Raw genomic sequence first — 22,644 nt, forward strand, 5'->3', positions numbered from 1 at the left:
CGACGTGATACCCCCCGGAGAAAATAACAATATTCTTTTAGACACTTGCAAATCCGATTACGAGCAAGACCGAGAATCCATCGCAGGCGCAGAATATTCCTTAAAGCAGTGGCCTGCTCACAAAAGTTAAATTAGAGTTTCTGCTCGTTGTATTACTATTATTAAAGACTTGTAAGTAGACCGAGTGTCAAAGACCCGCGAGTTCTGTCGCACACCTGAGCAGATGCGCCGTCTTTGTCTAACGAACACGTTTGTACTTGAAATAATCACAGACTTTTAGAGCTTTAAAGTCTGATTGTTGCAGAGAAAAGAGAGCATATATATATATATATGTGTGTGTGTGTGTATTTTTCAGAGGGAGGGCGAAACATGGGTAGGGAGGAACTGCGGATTTACACCCGAAGATAGACGCACTAAATGCTGGAGTAACTCAGCGGGACAGGCAGCATCTCTGGAGAGAAGGAATGGGTGGCGGTTAGAAACATAGGTGCAGTAGTAGGCCATTCGGCCCTTCGAGCCAGCACCGCCCATTCAATATGATCATGGCTGGTCATCCAAAATCAGTACCCCTTTTTCCCCCCCCATATCCCTTGATTTCGGGTTGAGACCCTTCTTCGGACATGTGTGTCCAGCGCTCCGAGGAAGCGTTTTGCAACACGAACGGGGTTGGAGACTCTACAACATGTAAGAGGAACTGCAGGTGCTGGTTTAAACCGAAGATAGACGCAAAAATCTGGAGTAACTCAGCAGGACACGCGGCTCCACTGGAGAATTCTTCTGAAGAAGGGTCTCGACCTGAAATGCCACCCCTTCAATAGACAATAGACAGTAGGTGCAGGAGTAGGCCATTCGGCCCTTCGAGCCAGCACCGCCATTTAATGTATTCATGCCTACTATATTCTGTTGTGCTGAAGCAAAGCAAGAATTTAATTGTCCTATCTGGGACACATGACAATAAACTCTCTGAATCTTGATCATCTACAATCAGTACCCCGTTCCTGCCTTCTTCCCATATCCCCTGACTCCGCTATCTTTAAGAGCCCTATCTAGCTCTCTCTTGAAAGTATCCAGAGAACCGGCCTCTACCTGAGGCAGAGAATTCCTTCTCTCCAGCGGTGCTGCCTGTCCCGCTGAGTTATCCCACCCAGCATTTTGTGCGTGTCTTTGGAGACTCCAAACTTGGGGGGAGATGCCAACTTTGTCTGCGGACAATCTATAAACAAACAACCACCACCCCCCCACCCTCCGTGTAATCGCCAATTTGTCAATACGCTTTATACACTGCGGCGCAGTCAAGAAGGCAACAGTATCTGACTGACCTCCTTCACAGCCTTGAATGGCAAATCAATAAAGGCCGGGGTTGAAGCCCTGTGGGGTTTTTTTGTGTCGTGTTGTGTGTGTGTGTGTTTGTTAAGGAGTCGCTGTCCAGTGCCCAGTGTCCTGTGTCCTGTGTCGACGCTGCGGTGGCCGGGAGGAGGCGCTCGCAGTCCACACACTGCGGCGAGGCTGCAGAACACCGCTTGCACTCTCGGGGCTATTAGTGGGCGGACAAACTCCATGACTGACAAGGCTGTGCCTTTTCCCAGAAAGCCGCTCTTTCTCAGTCGGCGCTGCTCCCAGAACGGTGTGGCAGAGGCAGAGAGAGAGAGGGAGAGGGAGAGAGATCTGGTGGGCAGCGAGTGAGCGGCCACTGGAATACGGCGTTGGAAAGCCGGTTGTGGGGGTCGGGGATCCACAACATGGATATGCGGGCGCTCCTGTTCTTGTACCTACCGCTGGCGCTGGCTGTGGAAGGTAGGCAGCCCTGTCTTTTTCTTTTTTTTTAAAGCCTTGTAACGTTCGCTTAAACGAAACGCCGCAATTTCCATCGGATTTTGCGCGCAGAGGATGGATTGAAGCCGAAGGCAGGGAGACTGCGGCAGCGCCGTCTGGCAGAGGAACGGCGGCGGACCCCGTCCGGAGAGGGTTCCCTTTCTCCCCACTGCACCGACCCGCACACCCTGCACCGGGAAACCCAAACCCTCGCTCGGTAAACTTGCCCAGCCCCGGGGGCATTTTCTCACTCACTCCGCGTTTCTTCGCTGGTTTGCACAGTTTTCGCCAGCGAGCCGCGCCAGCACCGACCCTAGTCCGGGTCACCCGCTCCTAAAGGCGAGCAAGTGTGGATTTTACACTCGGGGGGGAGAGGAGGGAAGTGTGCAAAAAAAGTGTGCAGGGCAGCTTGTTACGTGTGTGTGAGTATGTGAGAGAGAGGAGAGGGGGGGGGGGGGGGGGGGTGGGGGGAGTGTGTGAATGAGAGAGAGATGGAGCGTGAGAGGGGGAAGAGTGTGAGTGAGAGAGAGTGAAAGAGAGAGAGAGTGTGAGAGAGGGGGAAAGAGAGAGAGAGAGAGAAGCAGAGAGAGAACGTGTGAGTGAATGAGTGGGTGAGAGAGGGAGAGCTGGCGGTGGGGGTTCTTCCGTTCTTGTTCCCGGAATGTGCATTTTGAGGATCGAGTCTTGACTTTCCCTCACCCCCCCCTAATGTTTGATTTCCTAAGGAGTTGTTGATCGCCTCTCTTGAAGGGGCCAGAGTTGCCGGGCCAGTGGAGCGAGTGTTGTCGAGGGCACTGGGCAGTGTGCAGTGCTAGTTTGTAGCTGTGATCCTCTGAGCTCCCCCACCCCCCACCCACCCACACACACATTGTTTCACCGCTGCCAATTGCCACAAGATAAACATAGACCGAGACCTCTTGCAAAATCTCCTGCTGCACGGGATTTTCTTGCCCCGGTTTAGAAGCCGCGGTAATAAACCAAACAGCAACTTCTAACGACGGGAGATGGGTGGAGGAAAGTTGAGTGAAGATATTTTTCCTTAAAAATCTGTGGGTTAGTCTCTCCCGCAGTGTCCGTGTAGGAGAAACTCGGTGGGTCGGGCAGCATCTGTGGAGAGGAGGGAATGGAGAGTATGGTTAGTATGGTTGAGAGCAGACTGTGCCGGGTGGAGAGAGAGAGAGAGACGCGAGAGATAGGGAAGAGAGAGAGATAGAGAAGAGAATGAGATAAAGAAGAGAGAGAGATCGATGAGATAGAGAAGAGAAAGAGGCAGGGAGAGAGAGAGCGTGTAATGTCGTTGTGCCCTCCACTACCACTAATTTCCCAAAGAGAAATGCGTCTCCTCTCCTTGTGCCCGGGGGTCCAGAAAGCCAAGTCGACTGGAATACTAAGCGCTGGCATTTAGACGCGTGTTGGAGTCGAGGGCCCGGTAGACCGGGTACATTGTGCTGGGACTTTACGGACAAGCGCCGGCATTGCAACTTGTTGGGCGAAGCTACATTTAGCCCTCGTCCCCCACCCACCCCACCCCACCCGTGTGGATAAAATGATCAAACATGCCTAAAAGGAGACTTCTCTCTGCGCCCCCTTTTAAATCCGGTTTAGGGGTGGGGAGGTTTGATCTGGTGACTGGACAATTGTTCAATGAAGTTTTAAACTCGGTCTGCGTCGAGCTGGTTAGCCCGTGGAACTTCACGGTGTAGGTTGATGCAATGCAGCCACAAGTGAACGCGTCCTAGTTCCCGATGCCGGGACTAGGGTACAGATTTATGCCGAGCGCCGCTGTCTACAGTTAGCGAGCGACTCTGATAATCCCTGCTCTTTAAGGTGATCAGCGACTGTGCCGAATAGACACGGAATGATCTTTTCAATCGCGTGTACGAGCGGGGAAGCAAATCCTGTGGAGTCTGTATGTGAACAGGGCTGCGTTTTTGGATGTGATTCGATTGCAACTGCAGTCGCGGGTGAACAGCGCGCATTAGGATTCTCCCCACGGTGCAAGCAGCAACGGGTAGATGGAGCAACGCTCCCCGCTCAGCCCGGCAAACACAGCGGGGAAACGGGGTTGTTTCCCCGCCTCTCCCTGTGTCTCCGGGACATGCTCTGAATGCGGGAGAGAGGGGAGGCAGGGGACTGGGGAACTGGTGTCGTGAGCTGTTGATGCCGCGGCCGCGGTGATAGAGCGAGGGAGGGGGGTCTCGCCCGCCTTCCATTCACCAGAAATCAACTTCCATATCCGCACCGAGCTACAGAAACACGGGGACATCGTCTGTGATTTTGCACTATTATTGGTTGTACACACACACATATATATATATATATATATATATACTCGCGCGCGCGCACACACACACACAGATACATATGTACACACACACACACACATATATATATATATACACGCACGCACACACATACACACACACATATATATATATATACACACACACACAATTGCAGCAGCACAACACATGTGTAAACAGATCTGTAAAGCACACGCACGCACACACAGACAGACACACCCACACACATATATACACACATATGCACGCACCTACGCACACACACATACACATACACGCAGAGGCACACACACAAATGTAGTGAAATTAATGTACGTGTATATATGTGTAAGAAAGAACTGCGGATGCTGGTTTAAATCGAAGGTAGACACAAAATGCTGGAGTAATTCAGCGGATACTCCAGCATTACTCAGTCTGAAGAAGGGTCTCAAACCGAAACGTCGCCCATTCCTTCTCTCCAGAGATGCTGCCTCACCCGCTGAGTTAATCCAGCATTTTGTGCCTACACACACACACACACACACATATATATATATATATATATATATATATCTGTGTGTGTGCAATAGGTGTGCATTGTGTATATATATATATGTGGAAGATAGACACAACATGCTGGAGTAACTCAGTGGGTGAGGCAGCATCTCTGGAGAGAAGGAATGGGGCGACGTTTCGGGTCGAGATCCTTCATATAAAAATGCGTGTGGATATATATAAGTGTGTGTGTGTGTACATATGCACGTGTGTACACACACACACACACACACACACACATATATATATGTATGTATATATATATATATACACACACACACATATATATGAAGTCTGATTTCTAGTAAAAATCAATGTACGCTATGAATATATATGTATACATTTTAAGTGCCCCCCCCACATATATTATCACACTTATATACACGCTTATATATTAATATGTATATATATATGTATGATTTCTAGTTTAAAAAAAAATCACTGTATATATGTATGTGTATATATGTATGTATATATATATATGTATATATATGTATGTATATATAAATCACTGTATATACATATGTATACACAATGATTTATTTTCTATACACACACACACACACATATATATATTGATTTATTTTACTAGAAATCATACTTCACATTTAAGTGCCCCCATTATCCACCGGGTGTCAGATTCAACTCGATTTTTGTAGCGTGTCGGTCTGGTGAAAATTTATGATATAGTTTTATTGTTTGATCTTCTCTGGAAGTTCATACCCCCCCCCCCCCCCCCCATCTTTGCAGGGCGGTGTGGTGCGATTAGATGTATCTCCAGCGTTAAAATTGCCGGCAGGTTCACAGACAGAGTGTGCGTGTGCGTGCGGTCTGAGTTAAACGTAAAACATATAATTTGGTTCCTCCACTCCACACAGCCCGGCCAACACTGACTGCCATTTTGGGCCGAGAAAACTTCTGTATTTGGGGGAAGCAGACTGACTGACTGACTCACGGAGAGTCTGTACGAAAAAAAACATTGCCTCGCCTTTATTTAAAAAAACACCATCAAAAGTCAAGAGAGAGAGTCAAGAGTGTTTTATTGTCATAAGTTTCCGAAACGGAACAATGACATTCTTAATTGCAGCAGCACAACACATATGTAAACAGATCTGTAAAACCCATAAGAAACAACAGGCATTTTATTTATTTATATATATACTTGTGTATACATTCATCATTTTATATATAAAAACCATGTATGTGTTAGGCAATTTTTGACTTTGCACTATTATTAGTTGTGTGTATATATATACATACGTGTGTGTGTGTATATATATATATGTATGTATGTATATGCATGTGTATGTATGTATATGCATGTGTATATATGTATATGCATGTATATGTTTATATATGTATATACACAGACACATTGTATAGATAATATGTGTTATGTTGTGCACAATGCATGTACACAATGCGTATGTGTATATATATTTATATATATGTGTGTATGTACATATGCGTGTGTGTACATATTTGTGTGTACATATATCTGAGGTAGATAAAAAAACTGTAGGAACTCAGCGGGTGAGGCAGCATCTACGGAGCGAAGGCTTATATATATTGAGTGAAGCTTCTATATATATATCTGTGTGTGTACACATATATAAAAGCCAATAATAATGCAAAGTAAAATAAAATGTTCGCAAGTCTGAAGTTCGGAGCTTAACCTTAAACTTGCAGGGTGATCTTGTAGATAGATGCAAAATGCTGGAGTAACTCAGCAGTACGGGGAGGGGGTGGGCAGGCATGTTTTGGGTCGAGACCCTTCTTCAGGCTGATGAAACTTCACCTGGCCTATGTACATTGAATGAAGTGAGAGGGATTGAAGCTTGTCAAATAATACTTTTAGCATTCACTCTGAATTAAACCAATATATGCATGCTGATATGCTGCAAAATATGTAACTGAATAATACAGCATTATTTAAATGTTATATTGAAATAGCAAAATCTTAAAATTGCCATTTAATTTTTCAGTTGGGGGGATGTTGGTGATAATTGTTTTAATTTCACAATCATCTTTTACATAAAAGCGTTTTCCGTAGAGCATTGTTTGCACAAAATTTGCCCGATAAACAAGAATATTAAAAGTGAAGATTGGCACAAATAGCTGGAGTTACGCCAGCTTTTCATGTCTAGTTTAACCAGCATCCGCAGTTCCTTCTTACACAATATTTAAAAGAGATATTCTGTAAATAATATTCTATCTAGATATTCTATCACTTCTGGAGAAGGGTCTCGACCGAAAAACGTCACCCATTCTTTCTCTCCAGAGATGCTGTCTGTCCTGCTGAGTTACTCCAGCTTTTTGTTTCTATCACTTATACATATATATATATATATATATATATATATATATATTTATTCTATAAAGAAGAATATTAAAATTTTGTATCGTTAATATAAGGAATAATACATTCTAGCCCCATAAGGTCTGAAATGCCGTGTAGAAATTGCTAAATGTGTTGGGATTGTTTCCCCCCGCTGTATTGAGCTAAGTGGGTCCATGGCAGAGGGTGAGTGTGTGTGTGTCTGTGTGTGCATGTGTCTGTGTGTGCATGTGCAGGTGTCTGTGTGTGTGTGTGTGTGTGTGTGTGTGTGTGTGTGTGTGTGTGTGTGTCTGTGTGTTTCTGTGTAGGTGTCTGTGTGTGTGCGTGTCTGTGTATGTGTGCGCGTGTGTCTGTGTGTGTGTTTGTGTGCGTGTGTCTGTGTGCGTGTGTGTGAGAAGTCAAAACGTCACCCATTCCTTTTCTCCAGAGATGCTGCCTTTCCCGCTGAGTTACTCCAGCATTTTGTGCCCAGCTTCAGTGGCCATCTTCAATCGACCAGGCTGGTTTTGTGTTTGTAACACAGACCCTGTACCTTACAGCTAAAACAAAACGACGCAACACATTGCATTTAAAAGTAAATCCTGCCTTTTCACTCATTTCTCTTTGGAGCTTTGTGTTTTCTGCCTCATTCTAACCAACCAGCTGTGCTGGGCTTTGCAGCTCTTATGAGCACTGTGAACAAGTCTCCAGTTATTTATAAACAGCTCATCCTTAATCCAGACCTTTGATAATATTTTTATTATGGGGCGCCAAGGAGTAAATGTTTGCAACTTGATACATTTTATATGAGCAAAACAAAATATCTTGGGGGGGAAAAACTCAGCATTAGTTGACCGCATGTGTACTGCAGATGCTGGTTTTACATGGAAACATAGAAAAATAGGTGCAGGAGTAGGCCATTCGGCCCTTCGAGCCAGCACCACCATTCAATATGATCATGGCTGGTCATCCAGAATCAGTACCCCCCCGTTCCTGCCTTCTCCCCCATATCCCCCTGATCCCGTTAGCCCCAAGAGCCGAATCTAACTCTCTCTTGAGTACATCTTGAATAGTCTGCGACTTGTGCAGATTGCCGCACCGCTGAGCTGGAGCAAGTCTTACAGGACTGGCATCAGATCGGGCTGGCGCGGGTAAAATAATGAGAGACAGCGTGAAGAAACAGCGCTCTGAGGGAAACTGAACTAAACCGTGCACTTATTGTACTTCTACTAGCTGTTAAATCAAACCCACAAAATCAATGCCAGCGACTCTCGTGTACATATCATGTCACGGGCAGGGCGTGGATTGTAATTAATGAGATCATTTACCATTGGAAGACCATGTGCATTTTTGTACGCCCATCCCTTCTCTCCGGAGATGCTGCCTGTCCCACTGAGATACTCCAGCACTTTGTGTCTATCTTCGAGCTCGCTTGGTTTTAACCTGAAGTTGGTCACATTGTTTATTGTGTTTTATCAGGCAGTGTTAACTTTTGACGATTTGTTAATATGGAGAGGCAGTTTTGAGGTTTTGGCACAGAGGTGGATGCCTGGCGCAGACACCGTGCTGTCGGGGTAGGATGATGGATTGCTGAATTAATCCATTAAGAACCTGTAGTTTAAAAACAAAATCCTTAGGCATGATTTGTCACCGAGAGTGCAGGGAGAGGTCGTGAACTGGCTAATGGAAAATCAGAAGTAGCCAGGGCCCAATACATAACGACTGATTGGCAACAGGGTAGGTAAATTGGATTACGTTTGATGATGAGGTCGGTCCAGCAACTGTTCTGCCAAAGATAGCAATCGCTTTCTTTCTTCAATGTTTGTTTTACAATCTTGATGATCAGGCGCTCCAGTTTTCTTTCATAGTTTTCTCATCTTTAACACCAATGGGGTTTTTTTCCTCCAGTTCAGTCATTCAGTTCAGTTCATTTTATTGTACAGTGGAAACCTTTTGTTGCGTGCTATCCAGTCAGCGGAAAGACAATACATGATGACAATCGAGACATTTGCAGCGTGTACACCAGGGGTGGGCAACCTTGTTCTGCATAGGGGCCAGGGCACATGTCTGTGAGCGGATGGCGGGCCACATCTATCACATGGATCCCGCCCCGGATGGCAGGCATCAAATCACGTGTTCACAGAAGGTAGACAAAAATGCTGGAGAAACTCAGCGGGTAGGCAGCCTCGTGCAATCCTCGCTTGTCTCACCCGCTGAGATTCTCCAGCATTTTTGTCTACCCTCGATTTTTCCAGCATCTGCAGTTCTTTATTAAACGTGTTCATAGAAGGTGTGCGGTCGTGCTGGCGGCTTTGCGCAGGATGCGGTACGGCCAGAGCTCGGCCGCGCTCGGGGCGGGCGCTCGGCGGGCCGGATGATTACGGGGGGGAAATCCACCTGTAGGCCGGATGATTTCGGGTTAAGGGCCACATTCGGCCCGGGGGCCGTAGGTTGCCGGCCCCTGGTGTAGATAGATACATGATAAGGGAATAACATTTAGTGCAAGGTAAAGCCAGCAAAGTCCGATCAAGGAAATATTTCATATTTCTGTTCCTTTTAAATATGAAGTGAATCTTGACAGTTTTGGTATAGTTATGTGAGTTCTATAATTCAATATCATTTATGGAATGTTTTTGTTCACTATGTGGTGTCTACGAGGGTTGTATTTTCAGCACCGTAATGCTGCAGCAAGCCAGAATTTCATTGTCCAGTTATTGGTATTTGCGAATCGTGACGATAGACACAAAAAGCTGGAGTAACTCAGCGGGCATAGAATGATACAGCGTGGATACAGGCCCTTTGGCCCAACTTGCCCACACCGGCCAACATGTCCCAGTTACACTAGTCCCACCTGCCCGCATTTGGTCCATATCCTTCCAAATCTGTCCTATCCATGTACCTGTCTAACTGTTTCTTAAACGTTGGGATAGTCCCTGCCAGCTCGTTCCATATGCCCACCACCCTTTGTGTGAAAAAGTTACCCCTCAGATTCCTATTAAATCTTTTCCCCTTCACCTTAAACCCGTGTCCTCTGGCTCTCGATTCCCCTACTCTGGACAAAAGACTCGGTGCATCTACCTGATCAGGTCGCATTGACGACTGCATCGGTGCTACCTCCTGCACCCATGCAGAACTCATGGAAATCTTTCACTTCACCACCAATTTTTCTCCTGCACTCAAGTTCTCTTGGACCATCTCTGACACCTCCCTCCCCATTAAACCTTCCCGCACATTGAGTCTTAATGAGTTACACAAGCTGTACTGTAGAGGTAAAGAGTTGTACAGTATAGAAACAGGCCCTTCAGCCCATCTGACCATGCCATCCACATTCCCATCTCCATTTTCCCGGGCTCGTTGTATATCCTACTGGACTTGCTCGTTGACGCTCCACTTAATCACGCATTGTCTTTCCGCTCACTGGCTAGCACGCAACAAAAGCTTTTCACTGCACCTCGGTACACGTGACACTTAATTGTCTCCTATATGTGGTGATTATATCTGACTCCACCTTCTCATCTGGCAGATATCAACCACTGTCTGTCTTTAATGACAATGACCCCCTCAAATCCCTGTTAAAACTTTAAAAAAAAAGGTAGGCTTTCTTGCTTTTGATTCCCCTAACATGTGATAAAGATTTCTGACTTTCTACCCTGTCTCATCGAGTCATAGAACACGGAGACAGGCCCTTCGGCCCGACTCATCTATGCCGTCCAAGATGCCCTGTCTATGCGAATCCCATTTGTCCAAGTATGGCCCATATCCCTATATCTATGCTTCATTACCACAGAAGGCAGTGGATATTTCTAAGGCAGAGATTGATAGATTCTTGATTAGTACGGGTGTCGGGGGTGATGGGGAGAAGGCAGGAGAATGGGGTTAGGAGGGAGAGATAGATCAGCCATGATTGAATGGTGGAGTAGACTTGATGGGCCGAATGGCCTAATTCTGCTCCTATCATTTATGAATATAATTTTATATACAGTACCTCTTGTATGGTCACCTCTCCACTTTCTTTGCTGAAGAGAATGTAGGCAAAGTATTCTTGATTTAAACAACAATTTGGCTACATAGTTAACGGGCTGGAAAAGTGCATATGAAAAGATGTGTGGAGGGTGTGTGTGGGTTGATATAGCAAGCGCCATCCATTAGGTGAGAGGGAGTTGTCAGGTAACTGTAGGCTGTGCAGACATGACTGGAACTAAATATAGTTTTGAGTAATAGCATTTTTTAATGAATTGATTGTAATATAGACCATGACCCTAAAATGCAATCAAGGCGCAAAGAGTGGCATTAAAATTTAGCCTCAATTTGGAAGAGTGGAAATAGACTCTTTGGCCCACTGAGTCCACGTTGACCATTGATCACCCACTTATACTGGATCTTTAGACTTTAGAGATACAACACTGAAACAGGCCCTTAGGCCCACAGAGTCCATGCTGACCAGCGACCATCCGGTACACTAGTACTATTCTACGTACTGGGTTCAATTTGGGGTGGCACGGTGGCGCAGCGGTAGAGTTGCTGCCTTACAGCGCTTGCAGCGTCGGAGTCCCTGGTTCGATCCCGACTACGGGTGCTGTCTGTATGGAGTTTGTACGTTCTCTCCGTGACCTGCGTGGGTTTTCTCTGAGATCTTCGGTTTGCTCCCACACTCCAAAGATGTACAAGTACGTGGCTAAATTGGCTTGGTGAATATAAAAATTGTCACTAGTGTGTGTAGGATAGTGTTAGTGTGCGGGGATCGCCGGACGGCGCAGACCCGTTGGGCCGATTGGCCTGTTTCCGCGCTGTTTCTCTAAACTAATCTACATTTACAAATTCACCGAAGCCAGAATTGTACGTAGTGGGATGTGGGAGGAAACCGGAGCTACCCGGAGAAAACAGGCCACAGGGAGAATGTACAAACTCGGTACAAACTTTAACTTGGGTCTCTGGCGCAGTGAGCCTGTGACTCTACCGTGCTGCATCACCGTGCTGTCCTAGTTTGTGAATGAATACTGACATTTGTTGGCTGTTCCTTCACTCAGTGTGATGCAGCTTGGTGCCTCACCACCAGCTGGTCAAGAACATCCCTATTTAATACTGAACTGGATTCCAACTGCAGCGTCCATTAAAGAAATGTTTGCCCACACCATGAATTATAGATCAGATATTCTTAACGTCAACAGCATGACTATAGGAGCAAGTGGATAATGCCTTAATGCTTTGATGTACTTACTCACCAACAATGAATTTCTAGACAATCAATTTTCAATTCAATTAGCAGGAAAGCTGAATGATAAAGGGAGGGTATCGGAGGTAGACAAAAATGCTGGAGTAACTCAGCGGGTCAGGCAGCATCTGTGGAGAACATGGATAGGTGACGTTTCACAGAGTGCTGGAGTAACTCAGTGAGTCAGGCAGCATCTGTGGAGAACATCGATAGGTGATGTTCCAGTCTGAGGAAATGTGGGAAAAAGAGTCGGGGGAAAGGGCTCTCAGTTTGAAGAATGGGTGACCTGAAACGTCACCCATTCCTTCTCTCCAGAGATGCTACCTGTCCCGCTGAGATACTCCAGTATTTTGTGTCTTTCTTCAGTTTAAACCAGCATCAGCAGTTCCTTCGTACACATGGAGAGGTGACGATTAGGGTTGGGGCCCTTCTTCAGATAAAAATATATTTAACAAACATGTTATGTTATCTATATGTGTATCATCTATCTGTTGTGGCTTGTCGATAGGCCCACATTGTAAGGTGACGTTACCATTAGGTAACATTTCCTGTACAGTGAGTTGTTATTCATATTTGTCTGTTCAAGTGAACATTTAATATAAATGGAAATGGGTTGTTTTTGGTACATGCTGAGTATTGTCGGCCATGAATGTATTGATGTCAGAGCAGACTCGGGATCAGAATACCTTGGGATCGATGAGGGAGACTACAAGGAATTTAATTATACGAGGCAAGATGACAAATATTTTTTTACAGTGGTGCAGCACCAGAGACCCAGGTTCCATCCTGTCCTCAGGTGCTGTCTGTGTGGTGTTTGCACGTTCTCCCTGTAGTTTGGGTCCTTGTGGGTTTCCTCCCACATCCCAGAGACGTGCAGGTTTGTAGGTTGCCCCCTAGCCTGTAGGGAGTGGGGAAACGCTAAACGAGGGTGAACGGGTGATCGATGGCCGGCGTGGACTTGGTGGGCCGAAGGGCCTGTTTCCATACTGTATCTTTCAATCACTTTGCATCAAACGGATCATGTTTAAACCAGCTTTGAATGCACGCACACACACACACACGTACACACTCACACGCACAGATATAGACAGATTGACACACTCACACACAGATACACTGACACGCACAGACAAACACATGCTCACACGCGCATGCACACACACACACACACACACACACAGTTACACAGACAGATAGACACACACACTCACACATTGATGCACTGACATGCACAGACAGATAGACACACACACTCGTACACGCACGCACACACACTTACACACATACACACACACCGGTACACAGACAGTAGACACACACTTACACACTCACACACTTACACACTCACACACTGATTCACTGAAGCACAGACAGATAGACACACACACACTTACACACACACACACACAGATACACTGACATGCACAGACACGCTCGTGCACACACGCACACACACACACAACCAATGCCATGACAGCACTTCACACAGCCCGCTCTGCAGTGAAGTCAATGACTGCCTGTGTCAAGGGCCCTTGTAGACAACAATACACGTGAGTGTGCTTGACTAGGGAAGGGGAGACACTCCACAGCACTAATGGGCCTTTTGATTCCTCCCAGCCAGGGCCAGTAATTAGTGATCGATGGTGTGTGCAGCCTGACCAGATGTTCCACAGTCTGTGTTGCTCTTTGCAAAAACATTTCCAAACAGCAGGAGTTTGGAGTTGGCGTGAACGGAACATTGTGGCGGCTGGCTTGAAAACACCGAGCAATCAGGAAGAGGTTTAATGAAAGAGGTGGGAAACGAGGGTTGGACACAACAGTGCCTGAGGCAGTGGTGTTTGGAATTACAGCATCTGATCCAAGCAATGCATTGTGTTGTAGATGTAAAGTTGGCGATACACATACCCATTAAAACTAAGCTTACAATGACTATAATATCAGCTGATATAAACTGATAATTTAACAAACAATTTTTTGGTAGAAGGTATGATTTTGTTTAAACCTCTCTGTACCTCTGCCCCACTCCCTCTCTGCGAGTTGAGGGCTATGCGTGAGTGGATAGGTCAGGGGACGAGGTAAAAGGAGCGAATGAATAATATTAATAAAATATCAAGGGGTGGTTAGTGTGTGTGTGTGGGGGTGGTTAGTGTGTGTGTGGGGGGTGGTTAGTGTGTGTGTGATGCCACAGGCCACACCGCCCCACCGGGACGGGACCCAACAGGTCCCCCTTGGTTTGTATCAATTAAATAATGAGCTACATTTATCAATTAATATTTTGAAGGGGGCAGTGTGTTTTTAATACCAGTGGACATTAAATACCAGTGAACATATCAATTAAAGATGAAGCTTTACATTTCTCAACAGTTTTGCCATCAAAATACCCCCCCCCCCCACTTTTTGAAGAATGGAGCGTCTGGGCTTGTACACTCTGGAATTTAGAAGGATGAGAGGTGATCTTATTGAAACATATAAGATTATTAAGGGTTTGGTCACGCTAGAGGCAGGAAAACATGTTCCCGATGTTGGGGGAATCCAGAACCAGGGCCCACAGTTTAAGAATAAGGCGTTAGCCATTTAGAACGGAGACGAGGAAACACTTTTTCACCCAGGGAGTTGTGAATCTGTGGAATTCTCTGCCTCAGAGGGCAGTGGAGGCCGGTTCTCTGGATACTTTCAAGAGAGAACTTGATAGGGCTCTTAAAGATAGTGGAGTCAGGGGATATGGGGGGAAGGCAGGAACAGGATACTGATTGTGGATGAGCAGCCATGATCACATTGAATGGCGGTGCTGGTTCGAAAGGCCGAATGGCCTACTCCTGCACCTATTGTCTATTGTCCTTTTGACAAAAATTGTTTTGACGAAAAAGTTCTAATTCAATAAACTTAATAACTAAAATGTATAAAATCAGCACATGATAATAGTTAAACTTGTTATTAAAATTTAATCTTTTTAGAGGCGCTTATCGTTAAAAAACAGCACTGGGTGGAAATGTAACGGAAATACACACACATTATTGATAGTAATGACAGGAAAAAGGAAATGAGAGGAATCAGCGAGGAAGGAAAATAAGAGAGGTGTCTTAATTAGTGTAAACATTAGTATCAGTGATAACAAATCGTTTTATTTCATTTAGTTTTGAGATACAACGTAGAAACAGGCCCTTTCGGCCCACCGAGTCTGCACCAACCAGCGATCCCCGCACACTAACACTATCCTACACACACTAGGGACAATTTACATTTATACCAAGCCAATTAACCTACAAACCTGCATGTCTTTGGAGTGTGGGAGGAAACCGAAGATCTCGGAGAAAGGCCACGGGGAGAACGTACAAACTCCGTACAGGCAGCACTCGTAGTCGCGATCAAACCCGGGTCTCCGGCGCTGCGAGCGCTGTAAGGCAGCTTCCCCCATTTGCTGTTTATTGCACAAAATATTTTCCGTGAGAATCACGAGGACAGAGGCAATTGATTCAAAGTTGAAACGTTTGGGTAAATTAGAAAAACGCACCAAATGCAGTTTATGAGTGAGACACAAACAGCATCAATTTGTTGTGGTCAGCACCCACCATGGGACCTGTTTTATTACAGTTTATATTGTTCTCGGCATTCCAAACTCTCCACATGGAGGTGAAGGCTGTTTAGATGGGATTTCCTTCATCCATTCTCCTGCTCCCACTTAAGATGCTGCCATATGCGTGTGCAGCAAGACATGGTTAAAATCTTGCCAGCGTTCACCATCTTATACAGGTCCACCGTCGATTTTTCGGCAACCGATGTTCCGCCACTTTCTTTAACCCGTGAGAGCACTTGAAACCCCGCCTGGTTGTCCCCCCCCCCCCCCCCGACGATGAGCCCCTTAGGCCGGGTGAGGCGGCCGATCTCCACCTCATGGGGAATTCCGCGGCCGATCAGCGGGTGGAATTTGCCCCCCTCCTACGGCAGGGGCTCTGGAACTACGCCGATCCGATCCGGAGCCGGCAGATCCGTTCCCACAGCCGACATCCGAGGCCGACTTTGCGGGCTGGTGCCTCGGCCTTGGCGGAACATTCCAGTACCGTCGGACTCCTCTTGGAGGCCGCGAGCTCTGTTGGCCCGGCAACAGGGATAATCCAGAACGGCTCTGGAACCGAGGGTGCCGGAGAATCGGTGGTGGACCCGTAGACCAGATTAGTTTATTGTTGTCAGGTGTGTTTCGAGGTACCGGCTAATAGGGGACAGTTGACAACCCTAGTGTAGGGGGTGATCGCTGGTCGATGCAGATTCAGTGGGCCGAAGGGCCTGTTTCTGCGTTGTATCTCTGAACTAAACTAAACTAAACATAAATCTCAAGGAGTTGAGGAAAATAGGAGTGGGGAAGACCATTGTAATGCGCAATCAGATAGCAGCAGACAAAATGACAGCCTGCCTGTCAGTTTTAAAGGGAGTTCAACTCAAAACTGCAAATGGACACAAAGAGCTGGAGTAACTCAGCGGGTCAGGCGACATCTCTGGAGAAAAGGAATAGGTGACGTTTCTGGTCGAGACCCTTCTTTAGACTGAGAATCAGGGGAAAGGACTCTCAGTCTGAAGAAGGGTCTCGACCTGAAACGTCACCTATTCCTTCTCTCCAGAGATGCTGCCTGACCTGCTGAGTTACTCCAGCTCTTTGTGTCTTTCTTCAGTTTAAACCAGCATCAGCAGGCTCTGGACCTGCTGCCTAACCCGTTGAGTTACTCCAGCACTTTGTGTCCTTTCGTGTATTAACCAGCGTCTGCAGTTCTTTGTGTCTACATCAATAATGCAACCGCAACAAAATGTTTTAATCTTTGTGTTTTAATTTTTTTGTTAAGGAAGGCAATTGTCCAGCTGGGTCAGGAACATACTTCAATGTTAATTATAATGGGATAGGTTTTTTAAATTTATAAAAATAGGTTGAAGCCATGACATAATCTGGAGGTGTTGTTTGAATCCAGTCCAATAAGGGTTTGTAACACAATAGAGTTTTTGTTTCCTGACTCGTAACGTTCACCATACCGTCTCTTGAGCCCCCTAAAGAGTAATAATCGATCACGCTCATGGGAGCTCGTGTTACACACTGAAAAATTATTCTCCTGCAAAAGTAATATATCCATTTCAGCACAGTGTAACTCAGAGAGTGGCACAATGGTAGAGTCGCTGCCTCCCAGCGCCGGAGACCCAGGTTCAATCCCAACCTCAGCTGCTGTCTGTGTGGAGTTTGCACGTTCTGCCTAAGGGGTAAGGCCATTCAGGACTGAGATGAGGTAAAAGCTTTTTCACCCAGAGAGTTGTGAATCTGTGGAATTCTCTGCCACAGAAGGCAGTGGAGGCCAATTCGCTGATTGTTTTCAAGAGAGAGGTAGATTTAGCTCTTAGGGCTAGGAATCCAGGGATATGGGGAGATAGCAGGAACGGGGTACTGATTTTGGATGATCAGCCATGATCATATTGAATGGCAGTGCTGGCTCGAAGGGCCGAATGGCCCACTCCTGCACCTATTTTCTACGTTTCCCTGTGACTGCGTGGGTTTCCTCCGGGTGCTCCAGTTTACTCCCACATCCCAAAGAAGTGTTGTTTTGTAGGAGATGAAGAAACACTTTTTTCTCACAGCGAGTTGTGAGTCTGTGGAATTCTCTGCCTCAGAGGGCGGTGGTGGACGGTTCTCTGGATACTTTCAAGTGAGAGCTAGATAGGGCTCTTGAAGATAGCGGGGTCAGGGGATATGGGGAGAAGGCAGGAACGGGGTACTGATTGGGAATGATCAGCCATGATCACATTGAATGGTGGTGCTGGCTCGAAGGGCCGAATGGCCTACTCCTGCACCTATTGTCTATTGTCTATAATTGGCCTTGTGTAAATTGCCCCCTAGTGTGTAGGGAGTGGATGTGAAAGTGGGATAATATAGATGATCAATGGTCGGCATGGACTCGGTGGGCTGAAGGGCCGGCTTCCATGCTGTATCTCTAAACAGAACTATACTAAACTATACTGGGTCTGAAGAAGGGTCAGTATAGTATGTCACCCATTCCTTCTCTCTGGAGATGCTGCCTGTCCCTCTGAGTTACTCCAGCATTTTGTGTTTATACAAAACATTAGTTTTGTCCCTCATTTCAACCAGTTCAAAGGAGTAGAGTTACCTAGTATGACTAATTATTAATAGAATGTTTTCTTTGGTTAATGATCTGTGTGTTGTGTTAACGAGCCCGTTAAGCTGCAGCAAGTATAATTTTCATTGTTCTGCTGTCGGTACATATGTTTAATAAACACTCTCGCCTCTTAATGCTTGAGTAAAGTTTCTCCCAATGTGAAACCTTTTCAAAAATAGCATCATAAACGACATGGTAAGGTGCAGAAACATGTAGGACAGGGCTACACTTCTGCATCTTTATCATCAGGGGTCACTCGAAACAAGTATGACTGTCCTCTCATGGAGGACGCCTGTGCATGACTTTGTTTAACGTGGGGAGACTGGTGCACAGACAGCCTCCACACGGTCCTTGACAGATCTGGGTCAGGATCCAGTGGCATGGAGTCCAAGACGACCAGAGACCCCTTTCTGCTGCAGCCTTCATCCGCCTTCCCAGCCGTTGTGACGCTCCACTAAGGTCAGCCATCGTCCTCCGCCTGTTCCACCGTTGAGGTCTTGGTTAAATTGCTCTTTGTCAGGGACCACCCCCCTCGACCTTACCGCCATGGGTGGCCCTACCAGGAGCATAGCTCCAGACGGCATCGCTCTCAGGATCTCAGGACCACACAAGCTTCTCCACCACGACAAGGTGACACTCTACGGAGAAGATCTTTACAATCATGATGTACACATTATTTTTGAGAGTAAAGACATCACATAATCTGGTTTTGTGAAGCTTGTTCTTCAGTAGTTTAGTTGCAGTGTCTCGGACGTCGAGGGTTATTAGGAGAAGGCAGGAGAATAGGGTTAGGTGGGAGAAGTAGATCAGCCATGATTGAATGGTGGAGTAGACCTGATGGGTCGAATGTCCTAATTCTGCTCCTATCACGTATGAGCTTAGTTTTGTTTAGAGATACAGTGCGGAAACAGGCCCTTCGGCCCACCATGCCAGCGCCGACCATCGATCACCCCGCACACTAGCACTACCCTATACACACTAGGGACAGAGTACACTTCTTACCAAAGCCAATTAACCTACAAACCTGTAAGGCTTTGGAGTGTGGGAGGAAACTGGAGCACCCGGAGAAAACCCACGCGGTCACGGGGAGAAGGTACAAAACTCCGTACAAACGGCACCTTTGGTCAGGATCGAACCTGGGACTCTGGCGCTGTGAGGCAGCAACTCTACCGCTGCACCACCGTGCTGAGTTCACCATGTTATGCGTTGAGTTTGCATTGATAAAGAACGTGCCGTATCAGAGACCATCACAGATGCTGCCTGTCCGCGCGGAGTTACTCCAGCTTTTTGTGTTCATCTTTGGTTTAAACCAGCATCTGCAGTTCCTTCCAACACATCTCAGCGTTGACTATGTAACTGACTGAGGTCTCAGCTTCTGTTTTTTTAAATCAAAATCTGATTTTCTGGGGAGAGGAGGGGGGGGGGGGGGGGAAAGAAAATTGATAACTGAGAAAATAAATTTAATTACATTTGGCAATAATGAGTTAATTGAATAATAACCAGGACATTGTATGAGATTAGAATTGGATCCCAACATTATTTATTTATCTTCTCTAAGTGTTCAGAAGGAAAAATAATATTTACTAATGGAGTTGAGAATGATCCTGTAAACTATATTGTAAATAGGATTTGAGTTTAAGTGTTATGGAAACATAAGAAATATTTGCAAGGCATTTGTTTATCATTAATTATAAGGGCAGGACTAGTTACATTATGTGGCCTGTAGTCATTTTAAGGAAACAACAAATTCGACTCGTTGAGTGTACAGGGCCCTAGTGAGACCACAGCTGGAGTATTGTGTGCAGTTTTGGTCCCCTAATTTGAGGAAGGACATTCTTGCTATTGAGGGAGTGCAGCGTAGGTTCACAAGGTTAATTCTCGGGATGGCGGGACTGTCATATGCTGAGACAATGGCTGGGCTTGTTTACTCTGGAGTTTAGAAGGATGAGAGGGCATCTTATTGTAACATATAAGATTGTTAAGGGTTTGGACACGCTAGAGGCAGGAAACATGTTCCCAATGTTGGGGGGAGTCCAGAACCAGGGGTCACGAACCCTAATGCAGTTTAAAATTTAAAGCAACTGATATCACTAGAATTTCAGAGTTCAGTTTAGTTTATTGTTACGTGTGAAAAGCCTTTGTTGCGTGCTAACCAGTCAGCGGAAAGACAATACATGATTACAATCAACCCATTTACAGTGTATAGATACATGATAAAGGAATAACGTTTAGTGCAAGGTAGATAAAAATGCTGGAGAAGCTCAGCGGGTGAGGCAGCATCTACGGAGCGAAGGAATAGGTGACGTCTCGACCCGAAACGTCACCTATTCCTTCGCTCCACAGATGCTGCCTCACCCGCTGAGTTTCTCCAGCATTTTTTATCTACCTTCAATTTTTCCAGCATCTGCAGTTCCTTCTTAAACATTTAGTGCAAGGTAAAGCCAGCAAAGTCCGATCAAGGATAGTCCGAGGGTCACCAAAGAGGTAGATAGTAGTTCAGGACTGCCCTCTGGTTGTGGTAGGATGATTCAGTTGTCTGACAACAGCTGGGAAGAAACTGTCCCTGAATCTGGTGGTGTGGGTTTTCACACTTTTGTCTGATGGGAGAGGGGAGAATGACTGACGTATTAGATCACCGAAAAATTTGTGGCGTGACGCGGCGTGATGACGTATTGGAGCACGGTGTTGTTTCAAGTGTCGCAACATTTTTTGTCGCCGCTGGAATTTGAATTGTTCAAAATCTTATTGGCGAAACTGATATGACGCCGGCAGTCGCCGAAAAAATCGCCAAGTGCGACAGGCCCTTTAGGCAGGTACATGGAAAGGACAGGTTTGGAATGATATGGGCCAAATGCGGTCAGGTGGGACTAGTGTAGATGGGACATGTTGGCTGGTGTGGGCAAGTTGGGCCGAAGGACCAGTTTCCGTGCTTTATAACTCCATAATTATCATTGTAATCAGAAGGTTGATTTTAATATATGCTGGCATTGAAAGACTTATCACTTCTTAGGCAGTGGAACACTTGATGGTTTCAGTCCGTATCTTCAATGTGGCAGAAACTGTTTTAATCACGACATTTCTAGTGACCTCAGGTATTAAAGTGAATCATAGTTCTGGATTTCACAAGGTGCAATCTTAGTTTCTTTTAGCTTTAGTGATACAGCTCAGAAACAGACCCTTCGGCCCACCGATTCAGCGCCGACCAGCGGTCACCCCATTCACACTAGTTCTATTCTATACACTAGGGGCAATTTACAGAAGCCAATTAACCTGCAAACATGTACATCTTTGGGATGTGGGAGGAAACCGGAGCACCCGGAGGAAACCCAAGGGAGAACTTGCAAACTCCGCACAGGCAGCACCCGAGGTCAGGATTGAACTTGGATCTTTGATGCTGTGAGGCAGCAAGTCTACCCTCTGCGCTAGTGTGTGCCCGTTTATTTCAGCTGAAGAATTTTTAAATGCCATCACTATGTTCCTTGACAATTTAATGGTGAGTTTTGTGGATTCAATGATATACTTTCACCAATATTAGTGATGGTGAGTTGGTTAAATTGACTTGCAAAGTAATTTGCTAAATAGAATATCATTGTTTAAAACTAGGCAGCAAACTGGTACAGCCTCACTGCACTCAGAGACCAGAGTTCGATCCTGACCTCGGCTGTCTGTGTGGAGTTCGCACATTCTCATTTAGTTGGAGTAACTCAGCGGGTCAGACAGCATCTCTGGAGTAAAGGTGTTTCATGTCGAGACACTTTTTTTGTTTTGTTTATTGTCACGTGTACCGAGTTAAAAGCTATTTCCTTGAAAAAACATTCTCCCTGTGACCGTGTGGGTTTCCTCAGGGTGCTCTGGTTTCCTCCCACACTTAAGACGTGTGGGTTTGTAAGTTAATTGGCCATCTGTAAATTGCCCCTAGTGTGTAGGGAGCGGATGAGTACGTAGGATAACGTAGAACTAATGTGTCAACGGGTGACCGCTGGTCGGCGTGGGCCGAAGGGCCTGTTTCCACGCTGTTTCTCTAAACTGATCCCATCCCGGGATCACTGAGAAGTTGAAGATCAAAGTGTTAAGTGACCTTGCCCTTTGCCGATAACATCAAACAGCTCCTGAGGTAAATATGATGATAACAATGGTCCTACACTGTAGTCTCTTGTTAAGCTGGTGGACTATAATTTTTTTATTTTTATGGAAGCAACAGAAGATAAGAGCAGTGAATAAAGATCATAAAAGAACATTACAAAACTCTTGTAAAATGCCTGGGTTACAGTACACACAGCTGGCCTCTTTTGCCTATGGAATAAAACTTGCAAGTGGCCC

At 45.9% G+C, this 22,644-nt stretch overlaps 1 protein-coding gene across 6 annotated transcripts in view; it reads left to right on the forward strand.

Annotated features, from left to right (window-relative positions):
- Window positions 1–1,601: 1,601 nt before the first annotated feature.
- The window catches only part of ephb3 (EPH receptor B3), a 112,377-nt gene continuing 91,334 nt past the window's right edge, over window positions 1,602–22,644 (forward strand). For 3 of the 6 annotated variants that reach the window (XM_033031301.1, XM_033031297.1, XM_033031298.1), the window contains exon 1: window positions 1,602–1,794. In XM_033031301.1, the coding sequence (XP_032887192.1) occupies window positions 1,740–1,794 (55 nt within the window). In that variant the 5' untranslated portion in view covers window positions 1,602–1,739. The remainder of the gene's footprint in view (window positions 1,795–22,644) is intronic. The other 3 variants (XM_033031299.1, XM_033031303.1, XM_033031300.1) reach the window with 1 other exon arrangement.

Source organism: Amblyraja radiata, chromosome 13 (assembly GCF_010909765.2).
Source record: "Amblyraja radiata isolate CabotCenter1 chromosome 13, sAmbRad1.1.pri, whole genome shotgun sequence".
Taxonomy (NCBI): domain Eukaryota; kingdom Metazoa; phylum Chordata; class Chondrichthyes; order Rajiformes; family Rajidae; genus Amblyraja; species Amblyraja radiata.